Source organism: Coregonus clupeaformis, chromosome 6, assembly GCF_020615455.1.
Source record: "Coregonus clupeaformis isolate EN_2021a chromosome 6, ASM2061545v1, whole genome shotgun sequence".
Taxonomy (NCBI): domain Eukaryota; kingdom Metazoa; phylum Chordata; class Actinopteri; order Salmoniformes; family Salmonidae; genus Coregonus; species Coregonus clupeaformis.
In genome coordinates, this window is record NC_059197.1 from 42317029 (window position 1) to 42340418 (window position 23390).

Sequence of the window (23390 nt, forward strand, 5' to 3'; positions counted from 1 at the left end):
CACACACACACACACACACACACACACACACACACACACACACACACACCAGTTTTAAGATCTGTTTTAGGGTTTACCTGAATAATGCTCAGGGCTTGGGACTGGAGGAAATCTGATCAGAAACCGAGAGTAATGGGATTAGTATATTAAGTTGGTGAAAGCTTTATGTCAGAGAACCTCTTTAGTTGAAGTCAATGGCAGAAGTGTGCTACATTACAGAAAATAACTCCTAGACCTCTCAGCTATTAATATCCTGGGTTAGACAAAACATGAGAAGACACCAGGGCTTCACTTTATGCTGATCACACTTCTAAAAATGAAGTGCAAGCAGTAGATGCTTTTATACTGTGATAATTGAAGGGCAACACACCAGGGTATTATTCCAACAGGAACAGTCCATTAATCATAGAAGCCTGCTGTTCTGAATGTCAGGGCCCGTATTCACAAAGCCCCTCCGAGTAGGAGTGCTGATCTAGGATCTGTCCATATGATATTATTCATTATTGTCTAAAAGGCTAAACTAATCCTAGATCAGCACTCCTACTCGGAGATGCTTTAGGGATACGGGCCCTGGTCTATATGAACACTGAGCAGTGAGGTTATGGTTATCAGAAGAAGTGCTTGTGTGGGGGCTATATACTTCTGGACTGGCTCCAGGAGTGAGCAGAAAAATAAGTGGATGTGAATGGAGTTTTTTTCCAAACGAGAAGTGAGAGGCACTAGGACCATTGTCTTGGTGTGTGTTTGTGTGGCCGTGTTTATCTTTCCAATTATGTGTGTGTGTGTCTCTCCGGGTGTGTGTGTGTGTGTGTGTGTGTGTGTGAGTGAGCGGATTTATGTTGGCACATACTGTAACAGCCTTGTTGCTAGATACTTGATATTGATATGGTTACATAAAGGGGGCTGAGGCTATGAGCATTGGGGTTATGAAAAGAGGTATTAGAGAGAGGAGGAGCAGGAATGGGGATAGTATATGGGGAGGGGAAGATTCAGGGATATCATAGACTTATAGTGCATTCGGAAAGTATTCAGACCCCTTGACCTTTTCCACAATTTGTTACGTTACAGGCTTATTCTAAAGTGGATTAAATGTAAAATGTTCCTCATCAATCTACACACAATACCCCATAATGACAAGGTGAAAACAGGTTTTTAGAAATGTTTGCAAATGTATTAAAAATAAAAAACAGAAAACCTTTTGCTATGGGACTTGAAATTAAACTCAGGTGCATCCTGTTTCGATTGATCATCCTTGAAATGTTTCTACAACTTGATTGGAGTCCACCTGTGGTAAATACAATTGATTGGACATGATTTGGAAAGGCACACACCTGTCTATATAAGGTTCCACAGTTGACAGTGCATGTCAGAGCAAAAACCAAGCCATGAGGTCGAAGGAATTGTCTGTAGAGCTCCGAGACAGGATTGTGTCGAGGCACAGATTTAGGGAAGGGTACCAAAAAAGTTATGCAGCATTGAAGGTCCCCAAGAACACAGTGGCCTCAATCATTCTTAAATGGAAGAAGTTTGTTACCACCAAGACTCTTCCTAGAGCTGGCCGACCGGACAAACTGAGCAATCGGGGGAGAAGGGCCTTGGTCAGGGAGGTGACCAAGAACACGATGGTCACTCTGACAGAGCTCTAGAGTTTCTCTGTGGAGATAGGAGAACCTTCCAGAAGGACAACCATCTCTACAGCACTCCACCAATCAGGCCTTTATGGTAGAGTGGCCAGACGGAAGCCACTCCTCAGTAAAAGGCACATGACAGCCCGCTTGGAGTTTGCCAAAAGGCACATAAAGACTCTCAGACCATAAGAAACAAGATTCTCTGGTCTAATGAAACCAAGATTTAACTCTTTGGCCTGAATGCCAAGCGTCACGTCTGGAAGAAACCTGGCACCATCCCTATGGTGAAGCCTGGTGGTGGCAGTATCATACTGTGGGGATGTTTTTCAGTGGCAGGGACTGGGAGACTAGTCAGGATCGAGGGAAAGATGAACGGAGCAAAGTACAGAGAGATCCTTGATGAAAACCTGCTCCAGGACCTCAGACTGGGGTGATGGTTCACCTTCCAACAGGACAACGACCCTAAGCACACAGCCAAAACAACGCAGGAGTGGCTTCCGGACAAGTCTCTGAATGTCCTAGAGTGGCCCAGCCAGAACATGAACCCGATCAAACATCTCTGGAGAGACCTGGAAATAGCTGTGCAGCGACGCTCCCCATCCAACCTGACAGAGCTTGAGAGGATCTGCAGAGAAGACTGGGAGAAACTCCCCAAATACAGGTGTGCCAAGCTTGTAGTGTCATACCCAATAAGACTTGAGGCTGTAATCGCTGCCAAAGGTGCTTCAACAAGGTACTGAATAAAGGGTCTGGATACTTATGTAAATGCAATATTTCCGTTATTTTATTTTTTTTATATAGATTTGCAAAAATGTCTAAAAACCAGTTTTTGCTTTGTCATTATGGGGTATTGTGTGTAGATTGATGAAGGGGGAAAACAACAACAATTTAATCCATTTTAGAATAAGTCTGTAATGTAACAAAATGTGGAAAAAGTCAAGGGGTCTGAATACTTTCCGAATGCACTGTACGTCCCAAATAGCACCCTGTTCCCTTGTGCACTACTGTTAATGGAGCCATATAGTTCATTCTGGTCTTCAGAACACTGTGTGACCACACTGTAATCTCCTCAACTCATTAGTGACATGCAAGCTGCCCACCCACCACAGTTTTATTTTCCTCTCTCTGTTTCTCTGTTTGTCTCTTGCCATTCATTCCATCTTTATGCTTCCCTATTCTTCCCTCACTCCTGCTTAGACAGGTCTGGGAGAGGTAATGGCTGCATGATTGTGGTCAGAGAGAGTGGACTTCTTACTGTATGGCCTCAGTGTGTATGTGTCTATAGCATCCATAATTCCCCTGAATGTCCAGACAGTGTGAGGGTCCCTGCTCTGTGTGATATCAGTGACTCTGTCCAGAATCAGAAAGGAGTACTCAAGAAGGCAAAAAACAAGTATTCTTGTACAAAAACATGTTTTAATTCAATACTGCAAAATTCTGGAAACAAATTTGGCAAAATGTTTTGTTCTCATTGTTTTAGTCACTATTGCATCTCAATAACCATATTATCCACAGCATAAAAGCATTTTCTAAATTTACTCTGTTATCATTCACAGATTGCATTTCTGAAAATTGATATTTGTTACTTCTCTCTTACCCTGTCTAACACACACACAAAGTCAAGCGCATCCCCACCCCCATTCAATGCAAGGGTGCACACACACACACACACACACACACACACACACACACACACACACACACACACACACACACACACACACATTTCACTAACCTTGTGGGGGGACACAATTGATTCCCCTTCAAAATCATATTTTCCTAACCTAATCCCAAAACTTAACCTTAACCTTTAACCCCTAACCCTAACCATAATTCTAACCCTAATTTTAACCTTAACCCTAAACCCCATAGAAATATACTTTTTCCTTGTGGGGACTAACAGAATGTCGCCAGTTGGTCAAATTGTTGTTTATTTACTATTCTTGTGGAAACTTCTGGTCCCCACAAGTATAGTTAAACACACACACAGAGACACACACTCTGCAGTAGTTTCACACAGACCCTTCTGTGCATTAACATTTGCTTCTGTGGAGTTTAACAAGGTTGACTGAGGTTTTGGGTTAGGTTAGATTCAGATGTTGTGGTGAACCGTGTCCAATCTATTGTATGTTTGAGTAGACCAGAATGCACTGTAGGTGATGTTGATAGTGCTGATGCAGCCTCTAGTCTTGGTACAGGGAGGGTTGGGGCTTACAGGTGCAATTGGGACCACCAACATACTAGCAACAGGGTTGCTTGTACAGTACATTTTCTTACACTCACGCACATACATACACACACACATGCAAACAGTTCTACACACTTCAACAAAATGCACCCCATAACATTCAGCAAACCCTATTTCGATGGGCTTGCACAGGTTCCAGTGTTTTTATGGAAGTGTCTGTGTGAGCTTTGTGTAGGTGCCTTCTTCAAAAACGTTCACAAACAAAAACACGCTCTTGGAATTGTTCTATTGCTTTCTGACATTACACACTCCTTAGATTCTTCAGTATGTTTCTCACGGACTGTCGCATGAACAAACATTATTGATGAGGCTGTGAAAGCACTTTTTTCTGTTGACTAGTTGAGTTAAAGTTGAGTTATTAAAGAGTCTTCATGCTTCTCTGCGTTAAAGTTTTCAGTCTTTTCTGTACACTGGTGGCAGGTGGCTACCATAACAGGGTCTCCAACAACATGAATGCTGGGAGAGCTGAATGCCACACTACTGTATGATATGTAAAGGAGCATTTCCTGTGATGTCACTTCCTCTTTAACGGTGCATTGTTGATTGATGGCTGGGTGTAGCTGAGGCAACATGCTGGATGTGTCACGATGTGTGTGATGGTCAGGACCTCCAATCACATTTCCCTAACTGTCCAGTCTTAACCTGATGAGAGAAAAAAAAAAACTTGGCGGAGGTTCTCTTCTGCACTGTTGAACCAATCTAGTAAATGTGGAGGATGAGTTAAGATGGAGTGTCGTCTTGTTAATGTCCAAAAGCGGAAGTCGCATCACAGGCTCTTTTTCAGTTTCCCCTGAAAACCGGATGCAATCGCTTTCCTCCGACCCCGCAGAGGGTGCTCCTGTCTCCTTAGGCCTGCTTTCTGATTGGACAAAAGTCTATTGTATGTTACCCCTGATCTTTTGACTGAGCTGGAACGTTTGCGAGAGCAGAGAAGATTGCTTTCTGATGATATTATAACAGCGCTGATTATTGATAAGGCAAAAACTGAAAAACAAGAGTCTGTCCATTCTGTTTGTTGTCTTTAATGACTTTCTGACTTTTCTGATGAAGAGGCGTCATCTTCATCCTCTTCGGCCCTTATGCCACCTGAGTTAGTTTGACCCTGCCTCGCTCCATTCACCAACTGATTCCACAGTGTTCTATCTCCGCGCTCTTTCCCTCAACCAACCAATCAGATGCTGCCGTATCTCCTCACAGCCAATCAAGAGCTGTTTCAGATGACTGACAGAGCCAGAGTGGGCAGGGCCTGATGGTTTACAGCGTCTCCCCACAGAATAAGATGTCCAAAAGCAGGGCAGGTAGGCACATACACGTCCAGAAAGCCCTCAGGGTATTGGACGAGATTTAGGTTTTGTTGTTTTGAGTGACGGGCACTTGAACACCTTTCTGTCCGGTTGCTATGGAAACATGAAATGGCAGAGGAGCCAAGAGTCAAAAATACTTTTTGAAAAATGTACTGTACAAAGTGCATAAACGGTTTCATGCATGCTATTACATGTAAGTCAGACATTCAGAACTGTAACTCACCCAATCTGTACTTCTCTTTGGCTTCGGCCCGCTCCTTGGCATCAAAGTACCAGACAGTGATGGCATAGCTGTAACACACGATGATCTGATCAGACTGAGATTCTCAGCTCATGAGCAAGTACAGACCAATTCAGTACAGTATAGTACAGCATAGGAAAGAATAGGAGGGTTAAGTATGTGCTATATATGGTCAGTGGAGGGTTAAGTCTGAGCTGGTTTTGGACAGTGGAGGGTTAAGTCAGGGTTATTGCCTCTCCTGTGGGGCTTCTCAGTGGGGTTGTATTGTTTATTCCTGTCTCTCTCCCTCAAGCACGAGAGCTGCAATTCAACCAACAACTGCCCCCCTACCGCCCTCCCTCCCTCCACCCCTGACCCTGCTCCCAGTCAGGAAATACGTTCTTCCTGTCCTGAGCCCCACCTCACTCCCCAGCTGTCAGACAGAGAGGAGAGGACGAACTCATGAACTAGAATCAAGCCAATGACGTGTCACATTTTTGTTGTGTACTTCCGACTAATGCGTTCCAGGATTCAGCACATAGATGAAAAAATCATGTGCATGATCACAACATCAGGCAGGAGTCTGAATAGGCTCTGGCTGAGTTCATACTTCTCTCAACAGTGGATCATCAGCATGAGAGTGGATCTATAATTTGTTAAAGGGATACTACGGGATTTTGGCAATGAAGCCCTTTATCTACTTCTCCAGAGTCAGATGGACTCACGGATACCATTTTGATGTTGTCTGCATGCAGTTTGAAGGAAGTTGCTAACTAGTGTTAGCGCATGCTAGTAGACACCATAGACTAGTTAGCATTGAATCACGAAACTACCTCTAACTTCCTTTGTACTGGATGCAGAGACATACAAATGGTATCCATGAGTTCATCTGACAAATCCGAAGTATCCCTTTAATAGAGCATGTAAAAGCTTCCCCAACACCATTAGGAGCCTTTAGTGAACATATACTGTACTGTGTGTGAAGGAGATAAAGTGGGTTAGCGGTTGTAAGGGCTCGGCAGAGAGAGGAAGTGTTTGGGGGGTGAGTGGATGTGGCACACTTTCTGGGAACTGAAAGCAGTGTGAGTCCTCTACAAATACCTCTCTGTGTATGACTTTATGTGTGCCTTAGCGCATACTGCATACTTCATCACATAGTAAATCTCTGTTTGCGTATACAGTACCTATGGGACATGTATATGTGTGTTTAATTGTGTGTGTGTGTGTGTGATTGAATACATTGCAGCTCAGTGAGCATGCAGTGACTTTGTAAGTGTACATACTGTATCACCTCTCTGACCCCAGTGTGAGTCTATGTCAGCATGCATTTGTGTGTGTGTGTGTGTGTGTGGGGAGAGGTTATACGGGCACACCTGATGACGTATGTCACGCAGCTGAGAGTCGAGTGGATTTGGTTCAGTCAGTTATCCTGATGAGCCCTTCCCAGCTAGCTAGGTCACCAACAGCAGCATGGTGCTAGTTCAAACTTGTAAAAGAAAGATGTTTATTTAGATGGGCGAGGGAGAAATAACTTGTAGTATTGGTCACCATCTGGATGTCACCGTGACATGCCAATTAACATGACGACAAGCAGGTGCAAATTACCATTGCAACGCCATTGTATCGAGGTGCTATGCAGTTGCTTCCCACCGGGCAGCTGTATCACATGTCGCTGGCGGGAGTTAATGTAGCCAATTTTTTCCATCCCACTTGATTTTATTTAGAGTAGGATAGCAGCCTACACAACAAAAAAAACGTGTAATACTGCATTGGTAGTAACCATGTCACCATGATACAGACTAACGTTACTGCTCAACAGGGAGAGTTTGTGCCGCATGCCGGCAACATAACAACACCAAGGGGCACAGTGTCCTTTGCTCCTGTCTGGCAGTTAGGAGAGGGAAGTGGCTAGATAGTGTATCCAATATCAGGCCAGGATGACAGCTAAAGTTTACAACTACGGCATTAACGTCAACAAATAAAACGAACAATTACTCCGATTTGAAAATGGAATGATTCTGAACACTCTCCCACGTCACAACTTCAGCAGACAAGTTTCAAATTCTCACTGAACTTTCTAGCCACAAGCATAAATTAGCTAGCTGGGAAGGGCTCATCAGGACGACTGACTGAACTAACTGAAACAACTCGACTATCAGCTGCGCAACATACGAAATCAATTTGGGCATCAAGGGTGTCCTTATAGCCTCTCCTGTGTGTGTGTGTGTGTGTGTGTGTGTGTACGTGCGTGGCTGCATGTGTGGTCACTCACCGTGTAGCATAGGCTGGCTTAACCTCGTGTGGGTTCCTGCGGTCGGACCAGAAGATGAGCAGACGGTCAAACAGCGGTTCTATGTTGGCCACCACACTCTTCCCCTCTGGATAGATCTGCAGCAGACCTCCTTGAACCTGACAACACACACAAATAGGTTTCATGTTAGATGCACAGTGTCTTATCCATAGCCTTGAGGTTAGCGAGGCAGGCGAGTAGCCGGAGGGTTGCCGGTTCGAAACCCAGGGCTGACAGGGAAAATCTGGTGGGACTGTAAAGTACAGTATATTAGATGTATGAGACTCAATGTTCCATTGTACCTTGACATCCCAGTTCTTGTTGAGATAGTAAATGCAGGTGATGCAGCGGCCGTCACTGTTAGGGTTGTCCACGTGACGGATGTACCCCGTGCCGTTACCTGGGTAACAGGCCACCATAGCCTGAGGAGAGAAGACGGGGATGTTACAGTCGGTTACAGTAAGAACACACACCTCTCCAGACTGCCTTTAAAGAGTGACTGCCCCTAAAAACAACTAATCCCTTTGAAAACGGCATTTACACTACAAAGTGTAAATCTGATAATTTTGGTCATAAAGTCGGTTGGGTTTGGATTACAATTATGCCAAGCTCCACATGCAAATTTCTCCTCTGCCCACTTTGCTTCCCATTATTGAATGGGGCTCGGTTGATTTATCGCCCCCCCAACCAACGCATTCAGAGGATCACGGCCGTTTGAGACTGAAAAGCCCTATACAGATTGACCATGCAATGCATGCTTCCAGCAGGATGCACAGCCAACAGCTATGGTTTGCATGCCCTGCCGAAGGACCCTATATCATGCAGAATAGGTGGTTGGAGTTCATTGGTCCCCAGTGGTGGAGAGTATATTGGTAGCTAGACAATAGACTGCTGGTTATGTATATTTTGATAATCATTATCACCATCATCGCTAGCATAGATGACGTTAGCTAGTTAGCTAACAACTAGCTAGCTACCTAACTAGCAAGCTAGCTAACGTTAGCCTACCTCAATACAACTCGGATTTGGCATGGAAATACGATAACATCCTGATTGCGATCATCATGATTGTGATGTCGCCAGATTGACTTTAGATGCAGTATACTGTAACTTTAGCCAGCTAACTAAGATTGAAGGGAGCACCATATTTAAGCTAGCTAACGTTAGCATTGCTAGCTAGCTATTTTTGATGAACTTTGCTAACAGTAATGGCAACATTGCCATCTTATGGCAAAGTTGTTTCCTACTAATTATTTGCCTACTTTAGCAATGCAATCGTATTTCCATGCCATTCTAAGTTAGTGTAATTTAGACTAAACAGTCACATTAGCCTCTGATGTGCAACCCATGTCTAGGGCACAAATTAATATTGGATGCAGCTATGGTGGTACTAACTAGCTAACTCATGTCTGACTACAACAGTGTACTAACTAGCAGCAACAAACTTAAACCAACCCAGGGCCATAGCAAAACATGTCACAGTTGGTTGCATAGTGTAACGGCGTCACCGGTCTGAATCTAATCCAATCTGTAGCCAGTCAGTCTACATATGTAAAGCTTAGAATTAGCTTCCATAATGTTTATAATTGAGGGATGATGACATTCGTTGACCCTGTTTTTCTGATAGACAAAGTGCACAGTTGGGTGCCAGACTGATCCCCTGGTCATGAATGGATTCCAGGACCTACCAGAAGGAGCAAAGCTGAATTTCATAACATGTCCAGCAATGTGATTGCAATGGTTTAGCGACCTCCAAAAATAATTTCATTCACTGTTCATTTGCCATTTTCACAGCTTGTCAGGTAAGACCTTAGAATAAAAGTGTGTATTGCGACACAAGTACCCTTGCCAGTCTCCCTTGACTCCAATGAAAAGGACATGCCATCATGAGGCATAACTGAACAGTGACTATGTGTGTATGTGTTTACAGAAACATGTGTGGAGCCAGCACATGGAAACTTGCAAGATGATGTGATGAAGTCCAGACTGACAGATGGGCTTGATACTGATGTCTCTGAATGGAGAGAGACCTGGCACTCAGTATTAACATTTTAGTAGACCATTTTTACGCATTGTCTTTTTTAAATTATTGAATTGAATGGTATCAGTCAATATGGGGAGGGAGAAACCCTGTGTATTCTGCACCAGGATCAGGGAACTCCTGTTGTATACGGGACACAGGAAGGTATGACCATTCTGACATGTTTGCCCCATTACCACCACCAGTATCTGTATCGGTTGGGAATGACAATGAAAGGTGCACATTGTTATATTATTGCATCTGAGCTCCTAGAGTGTGCAGCTCTCCTTTTCTTTTTCAAGTGTTTTACTCCGTTAGCCAGCACCTCGCCTAAATAGGTGTGTGTTTATTTCGCCTGCACATTATTATATTAGCAGAACACTGCTTCTATGGTATTATGTAAAGGGTTGATTATTCTACATCAATGGTCACAAATCGGTCGATCGCGATCAACTGGTCGATCTTCAAGGCATTCCTAGTCGAGCACCAAACATTTCTGTAGAAAGCTTGCACTCCTTTTTTTTTGTGTTTAGCTGTTGGCGGTAGGTGCACTTGATTCAGAAGCCCTGGAAACCTAACGGCCAAACAGGGAAATGGTTCCAATCGTTTTTTCCACCATTCATTTTTCCCATAAGGGATTTTATAAACACTTAAAATAAGGGTTGTGTTTCGTGTCATGACGTTTTGATAACCATGTAAATCTCTCTCAGACAAGGTGACTTTTATCAATATATTCGGCTCTATTTACTCTCAGATTCGAAAATGCTAATTAGCATCAAAGTAGACATCATGCAAAACTACAAATCCCTGCAAGCTCCTGCACGTCATCTCTAGCTGACACCTTTGCTAACAGGTATTGTGTCAATTCAAAATTTGCACAAGACAGTTCACAGAATTGTCAATTTAAAGAAATGTTGCCAATTTATTAATGACTACATTTAACTAACATTAGATAGTTAATCCTCGATTCAGCAGTCTCATCCAAATCATCATGGAATTTGTGATTGCTTTATGATAGCCACATTAGCAGCTAATTAGCATTTCATTTTTTGGGGGGGGAATACAGGCGAATATATTGATAAAAGTCACCTTGTCCGAGAGAGATTTACACGGTTATCAAATAGTGACGCCAGGGTAAGCATACACGGAACACAGCCCTTATTTGAAGTGTTTCTAAAATCTCCTATGGGAAAAATGAATGGTGGAAAAACGATTGGAACCATTTCCCTGTTTGACCGCTAGGTTTTATGGGGATTATGACTCATACTGTGGTACTCCATGATGTGTCTTGGTGGTGGCAAGGCTGTGTTAAAGACTAGTCCATGTGCTTCTCTAGGGATGTGTGTGTCTGAATGGGCTGGGAGTACACATTCCTCCGCTGCACGCAACTATGTGAAAAGGTCACTGACACTAACACCACATTTCATATAGGCTGCGTTTACACAGGCAGCCCATTTCTGATCTTTTTTTCACTAATTTGTCTTTTGACCAATCAGATCAGCACTGAAAAAGATCTGATGTGATTGGTCAAAAGACGCATTAGTGGAAAAAATTTCAGAATTGGGCTGCCTGTGTAAACATAGCAATATTAGCACATCATGTTCAAGTCAAAAAATATATATATATACCTTATTTACATAAGTATTCAGACCCTTTGCTATGAGACTCGAAATTGAGCTCAGGTGCATCCTGTTTCCATTGATCATCCTTGAGATGTTTCTACAACTTGATTGGTGTCCACCTGTGGTAAATTCAATTGATTGGACATGATTTGGAAAGGCACACACCTGTCTATATAAGGTCCCACAGTTGACAGTACATGTCAGAGTAAAACCCAAGCCATGAGGTCGAAGGAATTGTCCGTAGAGCTCCGAGACAGGATTGTGTCGAGGCACAGATCTGGGGAAGGGTACCAAAACATTTCTGCAGCATTGAAGATCCCCGAGAACACAGTGGCCTCCATCATTCTTAAATGGAAGAAGTTTGGAACCACCAAGACTCTTCCTAGAGCTGGCCGCCCAGCCAAACGGAGCAATCAGGGGAGAAGGGCCTTGGTCAGGGAGGTGACCAAGAACACGATGGTCACTCTGACAGAGCTATAGAGTTCCTCTGTGGAGATGGGAGAACCTTCCAGAAGGACAACCATCTCTGCAGCACTCCACCAATCAGGCCTTTATGGTAGAGTGGCCAGACGGAAGCCACTCCTCAGTAAAAGGCACATGACAGCCCGCTTGGAGTTTGCCAAAAGGCACCTAATGGACTCTCAGACCATGAGAAACAAGATTCTCTGGTCTGATGAAACCAAGATTGAACTCTTTGGCTTGAATGCCAAGCGTCATGTCTGGAGGAATCCTGACACCATCCCTACGGTGAAGCATGGTGGTGGTAGCATCATGCTGTGGGGATGTTTTTCAGCGACAGGGACTGGCAGACCAGTCAGGATCGAGGCAAACGTGAACGGAGCAAAGTACAGAGAGATCCTTGATGAAAACCTGCCCCAGAGCGCTCAGGAAGGCGAAGGTTCACCTTCCAACAGGACAACGACCCTAAGCATACAGCCAAGACAACACAAGATTAGCTTCGGGACAAGTCTCTGAATGTCCTTGAGTGGCCCAGCCAGAGCCCGGACTTGAACCCGATCGAACATCTCTGGAGAGACCTGAAAATAGCTGTGCAGCGACGCTCCCCATCCAACCTGACAGAGCTTGAGAGGATCTGCAGAGAAGAATGGGAGAAACTCCCCAAATACAGGTGTGCCAAGGTTGTAGTGTCATACCCAAGAAGACTCGCGGCTGTAATCGCTGCCGAAGGTGCTTCAACAAAGTACTGAGTAAAGGGTCTGAATACTTATGTAAATATGATATTTCAGTTTTTTATTTTTTATCACTTACAAAAAAATCTAAAAAACAGTTTTTGCTTTGTCATTATGGGGTATTGTGTGTAGTTTGATGAGGATTATAAAAAAATTAAAAAAATTAGAATAAGGCTGTAACGTAACAAAATGTGGAAAATGTCAAGGGGTCTGAATACTTTCCGAATGCACTTTAAATACGGTGTACCTTTTAGTTAGAATTTTGTTGACAGACTCAATAGAATATTTAGAGAGAAAGGGTTCCGAATATTAGGGATCAATGAAAGAAAGCCATCTAAATATATGCATATTCGTCTCAGTTTCAGCACCAATTGGTAGATGAAAAAATACTCTGATCTTGTAGATTTTTTAGGGTTAGGAAAGTATTTATGAATCATAAAAAACAGGTTTGGAGAGCCATTATGCACAAAACAAAGAAAACAGTGGTTTGATTCATTCTGAAAATTGCCACATTCAGTTCTTTAACCCATGGTAACGATGGAATATTAGTGTAAATATAATTATAATAGGGAGAATAGTGCACAATAGTAGGCTGTACCCTTGTCTATTGCCTGCACTAACCATGAAACTGTGTGATGATGCGCCATGCGTCGGGTTCACTCCGCTCCATAACGATTTAATTAGCCTACGTGTCTTTAAAAAAATATTATCAACTGTTACTAATGATCCTCAGCAACAACCACATGGCTGTCAGTTTGCAGAGGAACCAAATTAATGTAAACTAAACAATGTAATTAAATGGAATGATAATATAGTCTTTACCAACTGAAGGGAACTAACAGTAAATTGGCAGTTGAATATGTGTTGTTATTAGGTCTCCTGGCGGTCGATACTGATAGTGGGTAATATTTACCATGATAGAAATAGTAAACAGAGAAAGTCAGGGTAGCCTATAATTAAGATATTCGAGAGTGCCCATCCCTGTAAGTTAAAAGGCCGTACAATTTAAATTCTGCATATTGGCACAGCATTTCCTAAACTTTACTGTGGAAAAGTTGATAGGTTAATATGCTTCAGTTTATCTGCCATATGACTGGATTCACATTTGTCTCCAGTGATTACAAGGTAAAATATATCTAAAACAAGTGTCATTTATATTTACAATTCCCTTATCCAAATGGATTACTGTAATGACGCTCCAGGAGAGTGAGGATCCATTTGCAGTTTTATTACAATCTGGGTCGTACAAACAGGGTCAATCGCCAGCAGACACAACAGTAGGGATAAGGCAACTCGTAATCCAGGTACAGGCATAAGATCAGGGCAGGCAGCAAGCTTACCAAAATCAGTCCAGTAAAGAATATAGTCCAGGGCAGGCAGCAAAGAATCAAGGAGGGAAAAACAGTCCAGAGTAAATCCACGGGCAGACAGACACAGGCGAAAACGCACAGAAATGATCACCAGGGTAAACAAGACTTCGCAAGGGAGAGAGTTTGAGAGCACCTAAATAGTCTACTGATGGGAGTCAGGTGCAACGGTAATCAGAGCCAGGTATGTGGGAAATGTAGTTCAGGGGTTTAATACTCAGGAGAGGGTTCCCTCTGGTGGTGAGCAGGAGGAACAGCGGGAGTCTCGTTTGTGACAGAGCCCCCCCCCTGCGAGCGGCTCCTGACGCGAAGAGGCGAACGACGCCGGGGTCTTCCTCGAGGTCGGGGGCCCGGTTTCTCCGGGTGCGTCCTATGGAACTCAGTCATGAGTGCGGGGTCGAGTATGTCCTCTGTATTAACCCAGGATCGCTCCTCCGGTCCGTACCCCTCCCAATCCACCAGATATTGGAGGAGCCTGCCCCGGCGTCTGGAATCGAGTAGATCTCGAACCTGATATGCCTCTCGCCGTCCACCAAGATGGGTGGGGGGCCCTGATCACTGGTCTGCTCCTCCTCCTCCGCTCTCGGACCACCAGCGGGTTTGAGAAGTGATACATGAAAAGTGGGAGAGATACGATAATTAGAGGGTAATGCCAAACGGAAGGAAACTGGTGTAATCTGTTTAACAATTTGGAAGGGACCTACATACCTGGGACTGAGTTTCTTGCAAGGAAGTCTGAGGCGTAGGTCTCGAGTGGATAGCCAGACCCATTGACCTGGAGTATATTCGGGATTGGGGCGACGGTGACGATTGGCCTGCAACTTCTGTCTCCTGACAGCACGTAGCAAGTGGGTGTGAGCCTGACTCCAGATGTCCTCGCTTCTCTGGAGCCAGTCGTTGACAGAGGGTACCTCGGTGGGTTCCCCTGACCATGGAAATAGGGGAGGTTGGAAGCCCATTACACATTGGAATGGAGTTAGACCGGTGGAGGGTTTCTGGAGTGAGTTCTGTGCATACTCCGCCCACATGAGGAATCGACTCCAGTCTGCTTGGTTCTGATGACAGTAGGCTCGATGGTAGTTGTCTGAGATGTTTGCTTGTGTTACAGGTGGTGCATTCGTTAATGAATTTTATTGTGTCTGCCCGCAAGGTTGGCCACCAAAAGCTGTTCTGAAGCAGGTGAACAGTGGCAGCGATTCCAGGATGACCGGAGCTGAGTACGGAGTGAACTTGCTGTAGCACTTTCTGACAGAGATCCTGAGGTACAAAAGTTTTGTTAGGGGGGCATTCGGGAGGAGGGGTCTTTTGTGAATTGGCCTGGGTGAGCTCTGTCATGATGTCCCACTGAATAGGGGCCACGATTAATGACTCAGGAAGCAGGGTTTCCTTGGATTCAGTGGGAACTACACCGTCGTGTTGGCGTGATAATGCGTCTGCTTTGGTGTTCTTTGAACCGGGACGATAGGTAACGGTGAAGTCAAATCGTGTAAAGAAGAGAGCCCACCTCGCTTGTCTGGGATTCAGTCTCTTGGCAGATCGCAAGTATTCCAGATTCTTGTGGTCAGTTAGAATCACAAACGGGTGTTTAGCTCCCTCCAGCCAATGACGCCACTCCTCCATAGCTGCTTTCATGGCCAACAGTTCTCGGTTCCCGACGTCGTAGTTCTGTTCGGCTGGACTAAGTTTGCGGGAGTAATAGGCGCACGGATAGAGCTTGAGTGGGGATCCGTGCCGCTGTGAGAGGATGGCTCCAATGCCCGTATTAGAAGCGTCCACCTCAACTGTAAACGGGATTTCAGGATTAGGGTGGTGGAGGATGGGGGCAGATGTGAAACGTGACTTGAGTTCTGCGAAAGCCTCCTGTGCTGTAGTTGACCAGGTGAGGTGTGGTGCATTTCTCTTAGTCATAGAGGTTAAGGGAGAGGCTACCGAGCTGAAATTCCTGATGAAGCGTCGGTAGAAGTTCGCAAAACCCAAGAAGCGTTGTAACTCCTTTAAGGTTACTGGCAGTGGCCAGTCTAGAACGGCCTTGACCTTCTTCTCGTCCATGGCGACTCCCTCCTGGTTGATGATGTAGCCCAAGAAAGACGTGGAAGTCTGGTGAAATTCGCACTTCTCTGCTTTGGCGTATAATTGGTGATCAATGAGTCGTTGTAATACTGTTCTCACGTGTTGCACGTGTTCCTCATAGGTGTTGGAATAGACGAGAATGTCATCGATGTAAACAATTACCCAACGATTAAGCATGTCCCGAAAGACGTCATTGATAAACGACTGAAATACGGACGGACTATTGGACAGCCCGAAAGGCATCACCAAATACTCATAGTGCCCAGTGCTGGTAGAGAAGGCTGTCTTCCATTCATCACCGTCCCGGATGCGAATGAGATTGTAGGCGCTGCGGAGGTCCAGTTTGGAGAAGTACTTGGCTTTGCGGAGTTGTTCTAGGGCAGCTGGTACCAGCGGTAAAGGATATCGAAACTTGACGGTGATGTCGTTGAGACCCCGGTAGTCGATACAAGGGCGTAGGCCACCGTCTTTTTTCTTAACAAAGAAGAAGCCAGAGGCTGCAGGTGATGTCGACGTTCTAATGAACCCCTTCGAAAGTTCCTCCTCGATGTAGTTGTTCATGGCTTCTGATTCGGGTTGTGATAGGGGGAAGATTCGGCCCTTAGGTGGTGTTGTGCCTGGTAATAGTTCGATGGAACAGTCGCTTGATCGGTGGGGGGGGAGTTCCATCGCCTTGGTCTTGCTAAAAGCTTCGATGAGGTCAGAGTATTCAATGGGAAGAGTGGGGAAAAGGACCGCCTCGTCCTTTAGCGTGACGGTCTGAATGGAGAGTGAAGGGCTGCCAGTTAAGCAGTTGGAGTGACATGACGGGTCCCATTTGATGATACGACCCTCCCTCCATGAGATGAGGGGATTATGTTGACGTAGCCAGGGGAGTCCAAGAATAACCGGGTTATGAGGTGATGAGATGACGTAGAAACGAATTACCTCAGTGTGAAGGGTACCGGTCTGTAGTTGAAGGTCCACGGTGGTGTGCAGGACCCTCCCATCGCAGAGAGGCCGTCCATCTAGCGCCTCCACTGCCAATTGAGAGTTACAGGAGATTAATGGGAGTTGTTGTTGTTGGGCAAACTCGTGAGACATAAAGTTCCCGGCTGCTCCTGAGTCTAATAGAGCTGATGTGGATATATGATTGCCCTCTAGAGATAATACTATAGGTACTTTGAAGCAAGAACTGGAATGATGTGCTTGAACACAAGGACTCACCGAAGAGGGATTACGAGGAGGTGGTCTTGTGGGGCAAAAACGCCCTCAGATGGCCCGGTTGACCACAATAGAGGCAGAGATGTTGACGTATGCGGCGTTCTCGTTCTTCCGGAGTCAGGTGAGTATATCCGAGCTGCATGGGTTCAGTTTGAGACAGAGTGACCGGGTATTGTGTGCTGGTGGGTACCGTTCTGAGTGGACGACGTGAACGAATCAGATTGTCAATCTGAATGGTTAGTTCGATGAATTGATTCAGCGATTTCCCTTCATCTCGGCAGGCCAGTTCGGATTGCAACTCCAAGCTGAGTCCCTTGCGAAAGAGCAGTTTAAGTGTGCTCTCCACCCAGTCGGTTTGAGCTGCTAGAGTGCGAAATGTCAAAGCATATTCTGCTGCGGTATTCCTGCCCTGGCTCAACGCAAGTAGTCGGTCATCAGCTCTCATACCTCCCTCCGGGTGTTCAAATATTTCCCGGAAGCGTTGAAGAAAGGTACCAAACGATGGAAAAGCAGTGCCATCCTCTCTCCAAACCGCCGTCACCCACTCTAACGCCTTGTCAGCGAGGGAGTGAGCATACCAAGGAAATCTTGCTGGCATCGGTGACATACATAGCTGGTTGTTGATCAATGAATAATGAACATTGCAGTAGAAATCCCTTACTTTTAGTTGGGTTGCCGTCGAACTTATCAGGGAGAGCCAGACGTGGGTTAACTGTGAGTGACGGTGGTGGAGAAGCGCCCACACTCGCGTTCGGTGGAGGAGGGGCTGGGTTTGTTAGCGACACCGGCAACCTCTGTAGCGCTCTGACGAGTTCCTCTGTTACTGTAGTTAAATGGGTTAGCTGCTGTTGATGAATGGCGAGTTGGTGAGCTTGAGTGGAGATCTCCGTGGACATCTGAACCAGAGCTGCTGGATCGTGTGTTGGCGAAGTCTTCTGTAATGACGCTCCAGGAGAGTGAGGATCCATTTGCAGTTTTATTACAATCTGGGTCGTACAAACAGGGTCAATCGCCAGCAGACACAACAGTAGGGATAAGGCAACTCGTAATCCAGGTACAGGCATAAGATCAGGGCAGGCAGCAAGCTTACCAAAATCAGTCCAGTAAAGAATATAGTCCAGGGCAGGCAGCAAAGAATCAAGGAGGGAAAAACAGTCCAGAGTAAATCCACGGGCAGACAGACACAGGCGAAAACGCACAGAAATGATCACCAGGGTAAACAAGACTTCGCAAGGGGAGAGAGTTTGAGAGCACCTAAATAGTCTACTGATGGGAGTCAGGTGCAACGGTAATCAGAGCCAGGTATGTGGGAAATGTAGTTCAGGGGTTTAATACTCAGGAGAGGGTTCCCTCTGGTGGTGAGCAGGAGGAACAGCGGGAGTCTCGTTTGTGACAATTACTCTTTTACCTAGCTCTTATCAATAGCTCTTATCGTTGTAAATTACAGTGCATGGAGAACGGTGTTATTTCTATCAGAACAAAATTTAGTAGATTATTTTTCCACTTGGAACCGGCAGGTTCGCTAGAACTTATTAATGGTTTCCTCGCGTGTAAAGGTGGTGTAATTATTAGGGAATACGGCGTATCTGTAGACACACCTTAATTTATTCAATCTCCACCCAAAACGAATAGCAGGTGAATAGCACGCTATTCTCATGCTTAAGTTCAAGGTCAAAATATGCATAGAGAAGTGCATAAAAATTGAATTACGTTCCATTTACTTGTGCTTAACTCAAGTCGGAATCGGGCCCCTAGCCTTTGTATCTCTGCTGGGGAGGTTGTTTGGGTCAGGTTTGGTGTGTGTGTGTGTGTGTGTGTGTGTGAAAGAGAGAGGGCAGGAATGTGAGAATATGAGCCATCAGGGTCCCGGTGACTGTGTGTTCTGTCAGGGCACTGATACTTTATCACGATTCAGGTCAGGACTTATCAGACCCTGGAGAGTACAATACACTTCATCCCCTCACCGACTCTGAACAAGAACCTTTTCTCCCTTCGTTTTACTCTGCCCCTCTTTTCTCACTCTTCCACTGTCTTTTCTCTCTGTCTCCCTTTGTTTTCTCTTTCATTTTTCTCTTCATAATGATGTCATTATTTCTCCTTCTGTTCTCTCCGTCTTTACCCTCCCTCTCCTCCCTCCATTGCTCCTTCTCCCTTCTCTCCCAGCCCATCCCAGAGTACAGGGGGAGGAGTAAACACTGGTGAAGAGCGGAGGGCTGACTTCCTCTTTCACTCCAGCTAGGCTCGGTTACACAAGTTTTGGCTCAGTTATCAGCAAGGAATGAGGAGTGAGCAGGGAGAGAAGATAGTATCTTTCAGTGTCAAGCTCAGAAGCTTCAATACAAAGTGACGACAAAGTCCTTCATGTTCAAATCCACTGACTCCATTACAGTGCCGGTCAGCCTTTTGCATACTGACTGGTGAAAAGCAGCTGTGTCAAATACATACCTCAATAATCATATCCGACATAGAGAACAGTCACAGAAACCAAAAAGAATGACACCCAAATACACCAATCTGTAGTCAAACCATAAAATCTGGCTCAGTCTCATTATGGAAGAGTGATACAGGCCGAAGTACAAGTGTTCCCTTCTGCCTGTGTGACTCTCTGGCCAGCCTGCCAGCCACCATTGTCTCGCCTCATTACTGCGCGGCGCTCCCATGCTGTGTGTGTTCATTAACCTCTGACTCCAGCCCCAACTGAAGGGAATTAACAGTAAGTCCTACACACACACACACACACACACACACACACACACACATGAGCCAGGCTAGAGCTCATCTGTGTAGAGGACAGACATATTACTGTAATCCAGATTGGATTTACTGTACTGGGATTGTTGAACGTGGCTACATAATTCAACTGATAACATTGTTGTGTATAACACACAGGACATGGACTGTAAGTAAGACTTGATTACGGATTTGGCCAGTGAACATATACAGTATAATCAGTACAGTAGTTTTTGAAGAACACTCAAAATAGGGCTGGCTGCTCTAATGTTATGTATTGTGTTTTGACAGATGGGTGGGTGGGGGGGGGGGTGACCCCCTAGTGGGCCAGGCTGCTTCTGGGAAATGTGATGTCAACACCACCTTACTAAGGCATTTGCGTTGATCCTGACTTTCACTGTGGAAGAGCTCTTTATCTGGGACTAAGATGGAAATCACACCGTCTCCATTCACACTGCTCTGTTGCTAAGCAATCAGTGTCAGGGCACAGAGAAATGCTGGTGAACATTTATATGTTGTCAAGCACTTCCAGTGGGCTTCCAAAATGTTTTAGTCGCTAATAGTCGCATCCTCTAACCTTGCGTCCTCTAACCTCGCTCATTACCCTCACAAAAATGTCAACGGAACAAAAGGGAAAAGCACTATAGAAGTAGATATATAGCCAATAGATGTTTGATGCTTAGTGCTAGATATACAGCCAATAGATGTTTGATGCTTAGTGGTAGATATACAGCCAATAGATGTTTGATGCTTAGTGCTAGATATACAGCCAATAGATGTTTGATGCTTAGTGCTAGATATACAGCCAATAGATGTTTGATGCTTGCACTGACCCTGGTGTTGAAGATTGCAGCCCACTGTATGTATGCATGTAGTATTTTATAAGTGGTCTTTCTTGGCCTGGGAGCATGTGCAACTTTCACAGTCTTAATATGACCCTACTTAACCACAATTAACATGCACCGTGCCATAGCACAGCCCTAGCCTGGAGGATATATACACACACACACACATAAGTGGACGCATGCACACACACACACACACACACACACACACACACACACACACACACAAAGATGAAAACGAAATTATTGTACACCAGCGTTCACATAGAGATGAGACAGTTCTAAACCAGAGCTAGTTCAGTTCTAAGCCAGTAGTCAACCAGAACTGTGAGTCAGTCAAACCGGCATATGAATGTCACAAAAGTCGTCACCAACAACGGCATCCCAGTCACTCTCCTCTCCTGTTGCTCCCAGCCCCGAGTCAGTCAAACAGCATGACAACAGCATGACCCGACGTGTCGCGATCATATCAGCCTTCTTCAATCTCTCTTCAATCTCTCAGCGCCTCTATGCCAATCTAATGGGCACCACTGGCACCAACATTAATGCCCTAATATCGTTGCCTCCTGTCTCATGTCTCTGCCCGCATGCCTGCCTGCCAAGATGAAGGCCAGAGAGAGAGAGAACAGGCTGTTCCTGGAAAGAAGAAAAATAAAGGGCCGAGCACGCAGGCATAGCATACTGCCAGCAGATAAGAGGCATGGAGGACAGAGGCAGGAGGGAGATAAGGCTGAACAAACACAGGGCCTGATTCTGAAGAGACAGACACACAGACAGACAGGGGAGAGGGGAGAGCATCAGTGTAGTGCTAGGCTAACTAGCACTGGGATAGGTTGCGACTGAAATGACTGCAACACTTAACAAAGAGCTGCAGTTAGTTTCAGAGTGGGTGGTAAGGAATAAGTTAGTCCTAAATATTTCTAAAACTAAAAGCATTGTATTTGGGACAAATCATTCACTAAACCCTAAACCTCAACTAAAGGTAATAAATAATGTGGAAATTGAGCAAGTTGAGGTGACTAAACTGCTTGGAGTAACCCTGGATTGTAAACTGTCATGGTCAAAACATATTGATACAACAGTAGCTAAGATGGGGAGAAGTCTGTCCATAATAAAGCGCTGCTCTACCTTCTTAACGGCACTATTAACAAGGCAGGTCCTACAGGCCCTAGTTTTGTCGCACCTGGACTACACTGTCGTGTGGTCAGGTGCCACAAAAAGGGACTTAGGAAAATTGCAATTGGCTCAGAACAGGGCAGCACAGCTGGCCCTTGGATGTACACAGAGAGCTAATATTAATAATATGCATGTCAATCTCTCCTGGCTCAAAGTGGAGGAGAGATTGACTTCATCACTACTTGTATTTATGACAGGTATTGACATGTTGAATGCACTGAGCTGTCTGTTTGAACTACTGGCGCACAGCTCAGACACCCATGCATACCCCACAAGACATGCCACCAGAGGTCTCTTCACAGTCCCCAAGTCCAGAACAGACTATGGGAGGAGCAGAGTACTACATAGAGCCATGACTACATGGAACTCTATTCCACATCAAGTAACTGATACAAGCAGTAAAATTTGATTTAAAAAACAGATAAAAATACACCTTATGGAACAGCGGGGACTGTGAAGCAATACAAACTTAGGCTCAGACACATGCATACACACACACGATAACATACGCACTATACACACACGTACACATGGATTTTGTACTGTAGATATGTGGTAGTGGTGGAGTAGGGGCCTGAGGGCACACAGTGTTTTGTGAAATCTGTGAATGTATTGTAATGTTTTTAAAATGGTATAAACTGCCTTAATTTTGCTGGACCCCAGGTGGCAGCAGCTAATGGGGGTCCATAATAAATACAAATACAGGGCTGGGGATTTGCCAGGCTGAGTTTAGCTGAAGTGGGCCTGTGTGGGTTATACTGGACTGGGCTGATGTGAGCTGTGCTATGATGTGCTGGCAAATTCTGTGCCGATCAGACAGTGATAAATATGTTGGACTGAGGTGAACTCTGTGTGCTCAGCTGGCCTCTGTATTTCTGGATGAGTCAGTAAGGCTGAGCTAAGGACAGACAGAGCCTGTCCAGGGATCGATACAGGGACATTGGGTTCTATGCCTCTCTGTGGACCTGCAGTAAGCTGTCTGTCTCGGGCCTGACTAACCAGCTGAGCTGACACTGACATAAGTTCATGAAGTAATGCGTCATGCCTGTCTGTGAATTATTGGAAGCAAATAGGAAAGATAGGAGTGTTACAGGTTTATTTTTAGTGATAGAAACTATATTGGATATTCAACCATTAAATCACATTATATTTCCATCTTTCTCTTCACCTCTCTAATCATATCCATCTTCTCACAGTTTCCATACTAAAATCAACTCTTATCACGTTCCCTCCGCTGCAGCTGAGTGTGTACTTGTTAATGTGTCAAGTATCTAGCAGAAAAAGCTGATCAGCCTTGATGAGTCATGCCTGGTGATGGACCCCATCTTGCATGAGTCACACGAACCACAGGACTGAGAGTGTGTCTGTGTGTGTGTGTGTGTGTGTGTGTGTGTGTGTGTGTGTGTGTGTGTGTGTGCCTGAGCGTGTGTGTGAGCGCACTCCACCATTTCCAGTAACCTGACAAAGCAGTCATTTA

General features: G+C 45.1%; 1 protein-coding gene across 1 annotated transcript in view; it reads right to left on the reverse strand.

The window, feature by feature from the left end:
• Positions 1-3024: 3024 nt before the first annotated feature.
• The window catches only part of LOC121567389, a 29533-nt gene continuing 9167 nt past the window's right edge, over positions 3025-23390 (reverse strand). The window contains exons 3-6 of the mRNA XM_045220826.1: positions 7993-8112; positions 7673-7809; positions 5404-5471; positions 3025-5273 (exon numbers count right to left, since the gene is read on the reverse strand). Coding sequence (XP_045076761.1) covers positions 5221-5273; positions 5404-5471; positions 7673-7809; positions 7993-8112 — 378 coding nt within the window. The 3' untranslated portion in view covers positions 3025-5220. The remainder of the gene's footprint in view (positions 5274-5403; positions 5472-7672; positions 7810-7992; positions 8113-23390) is intronic.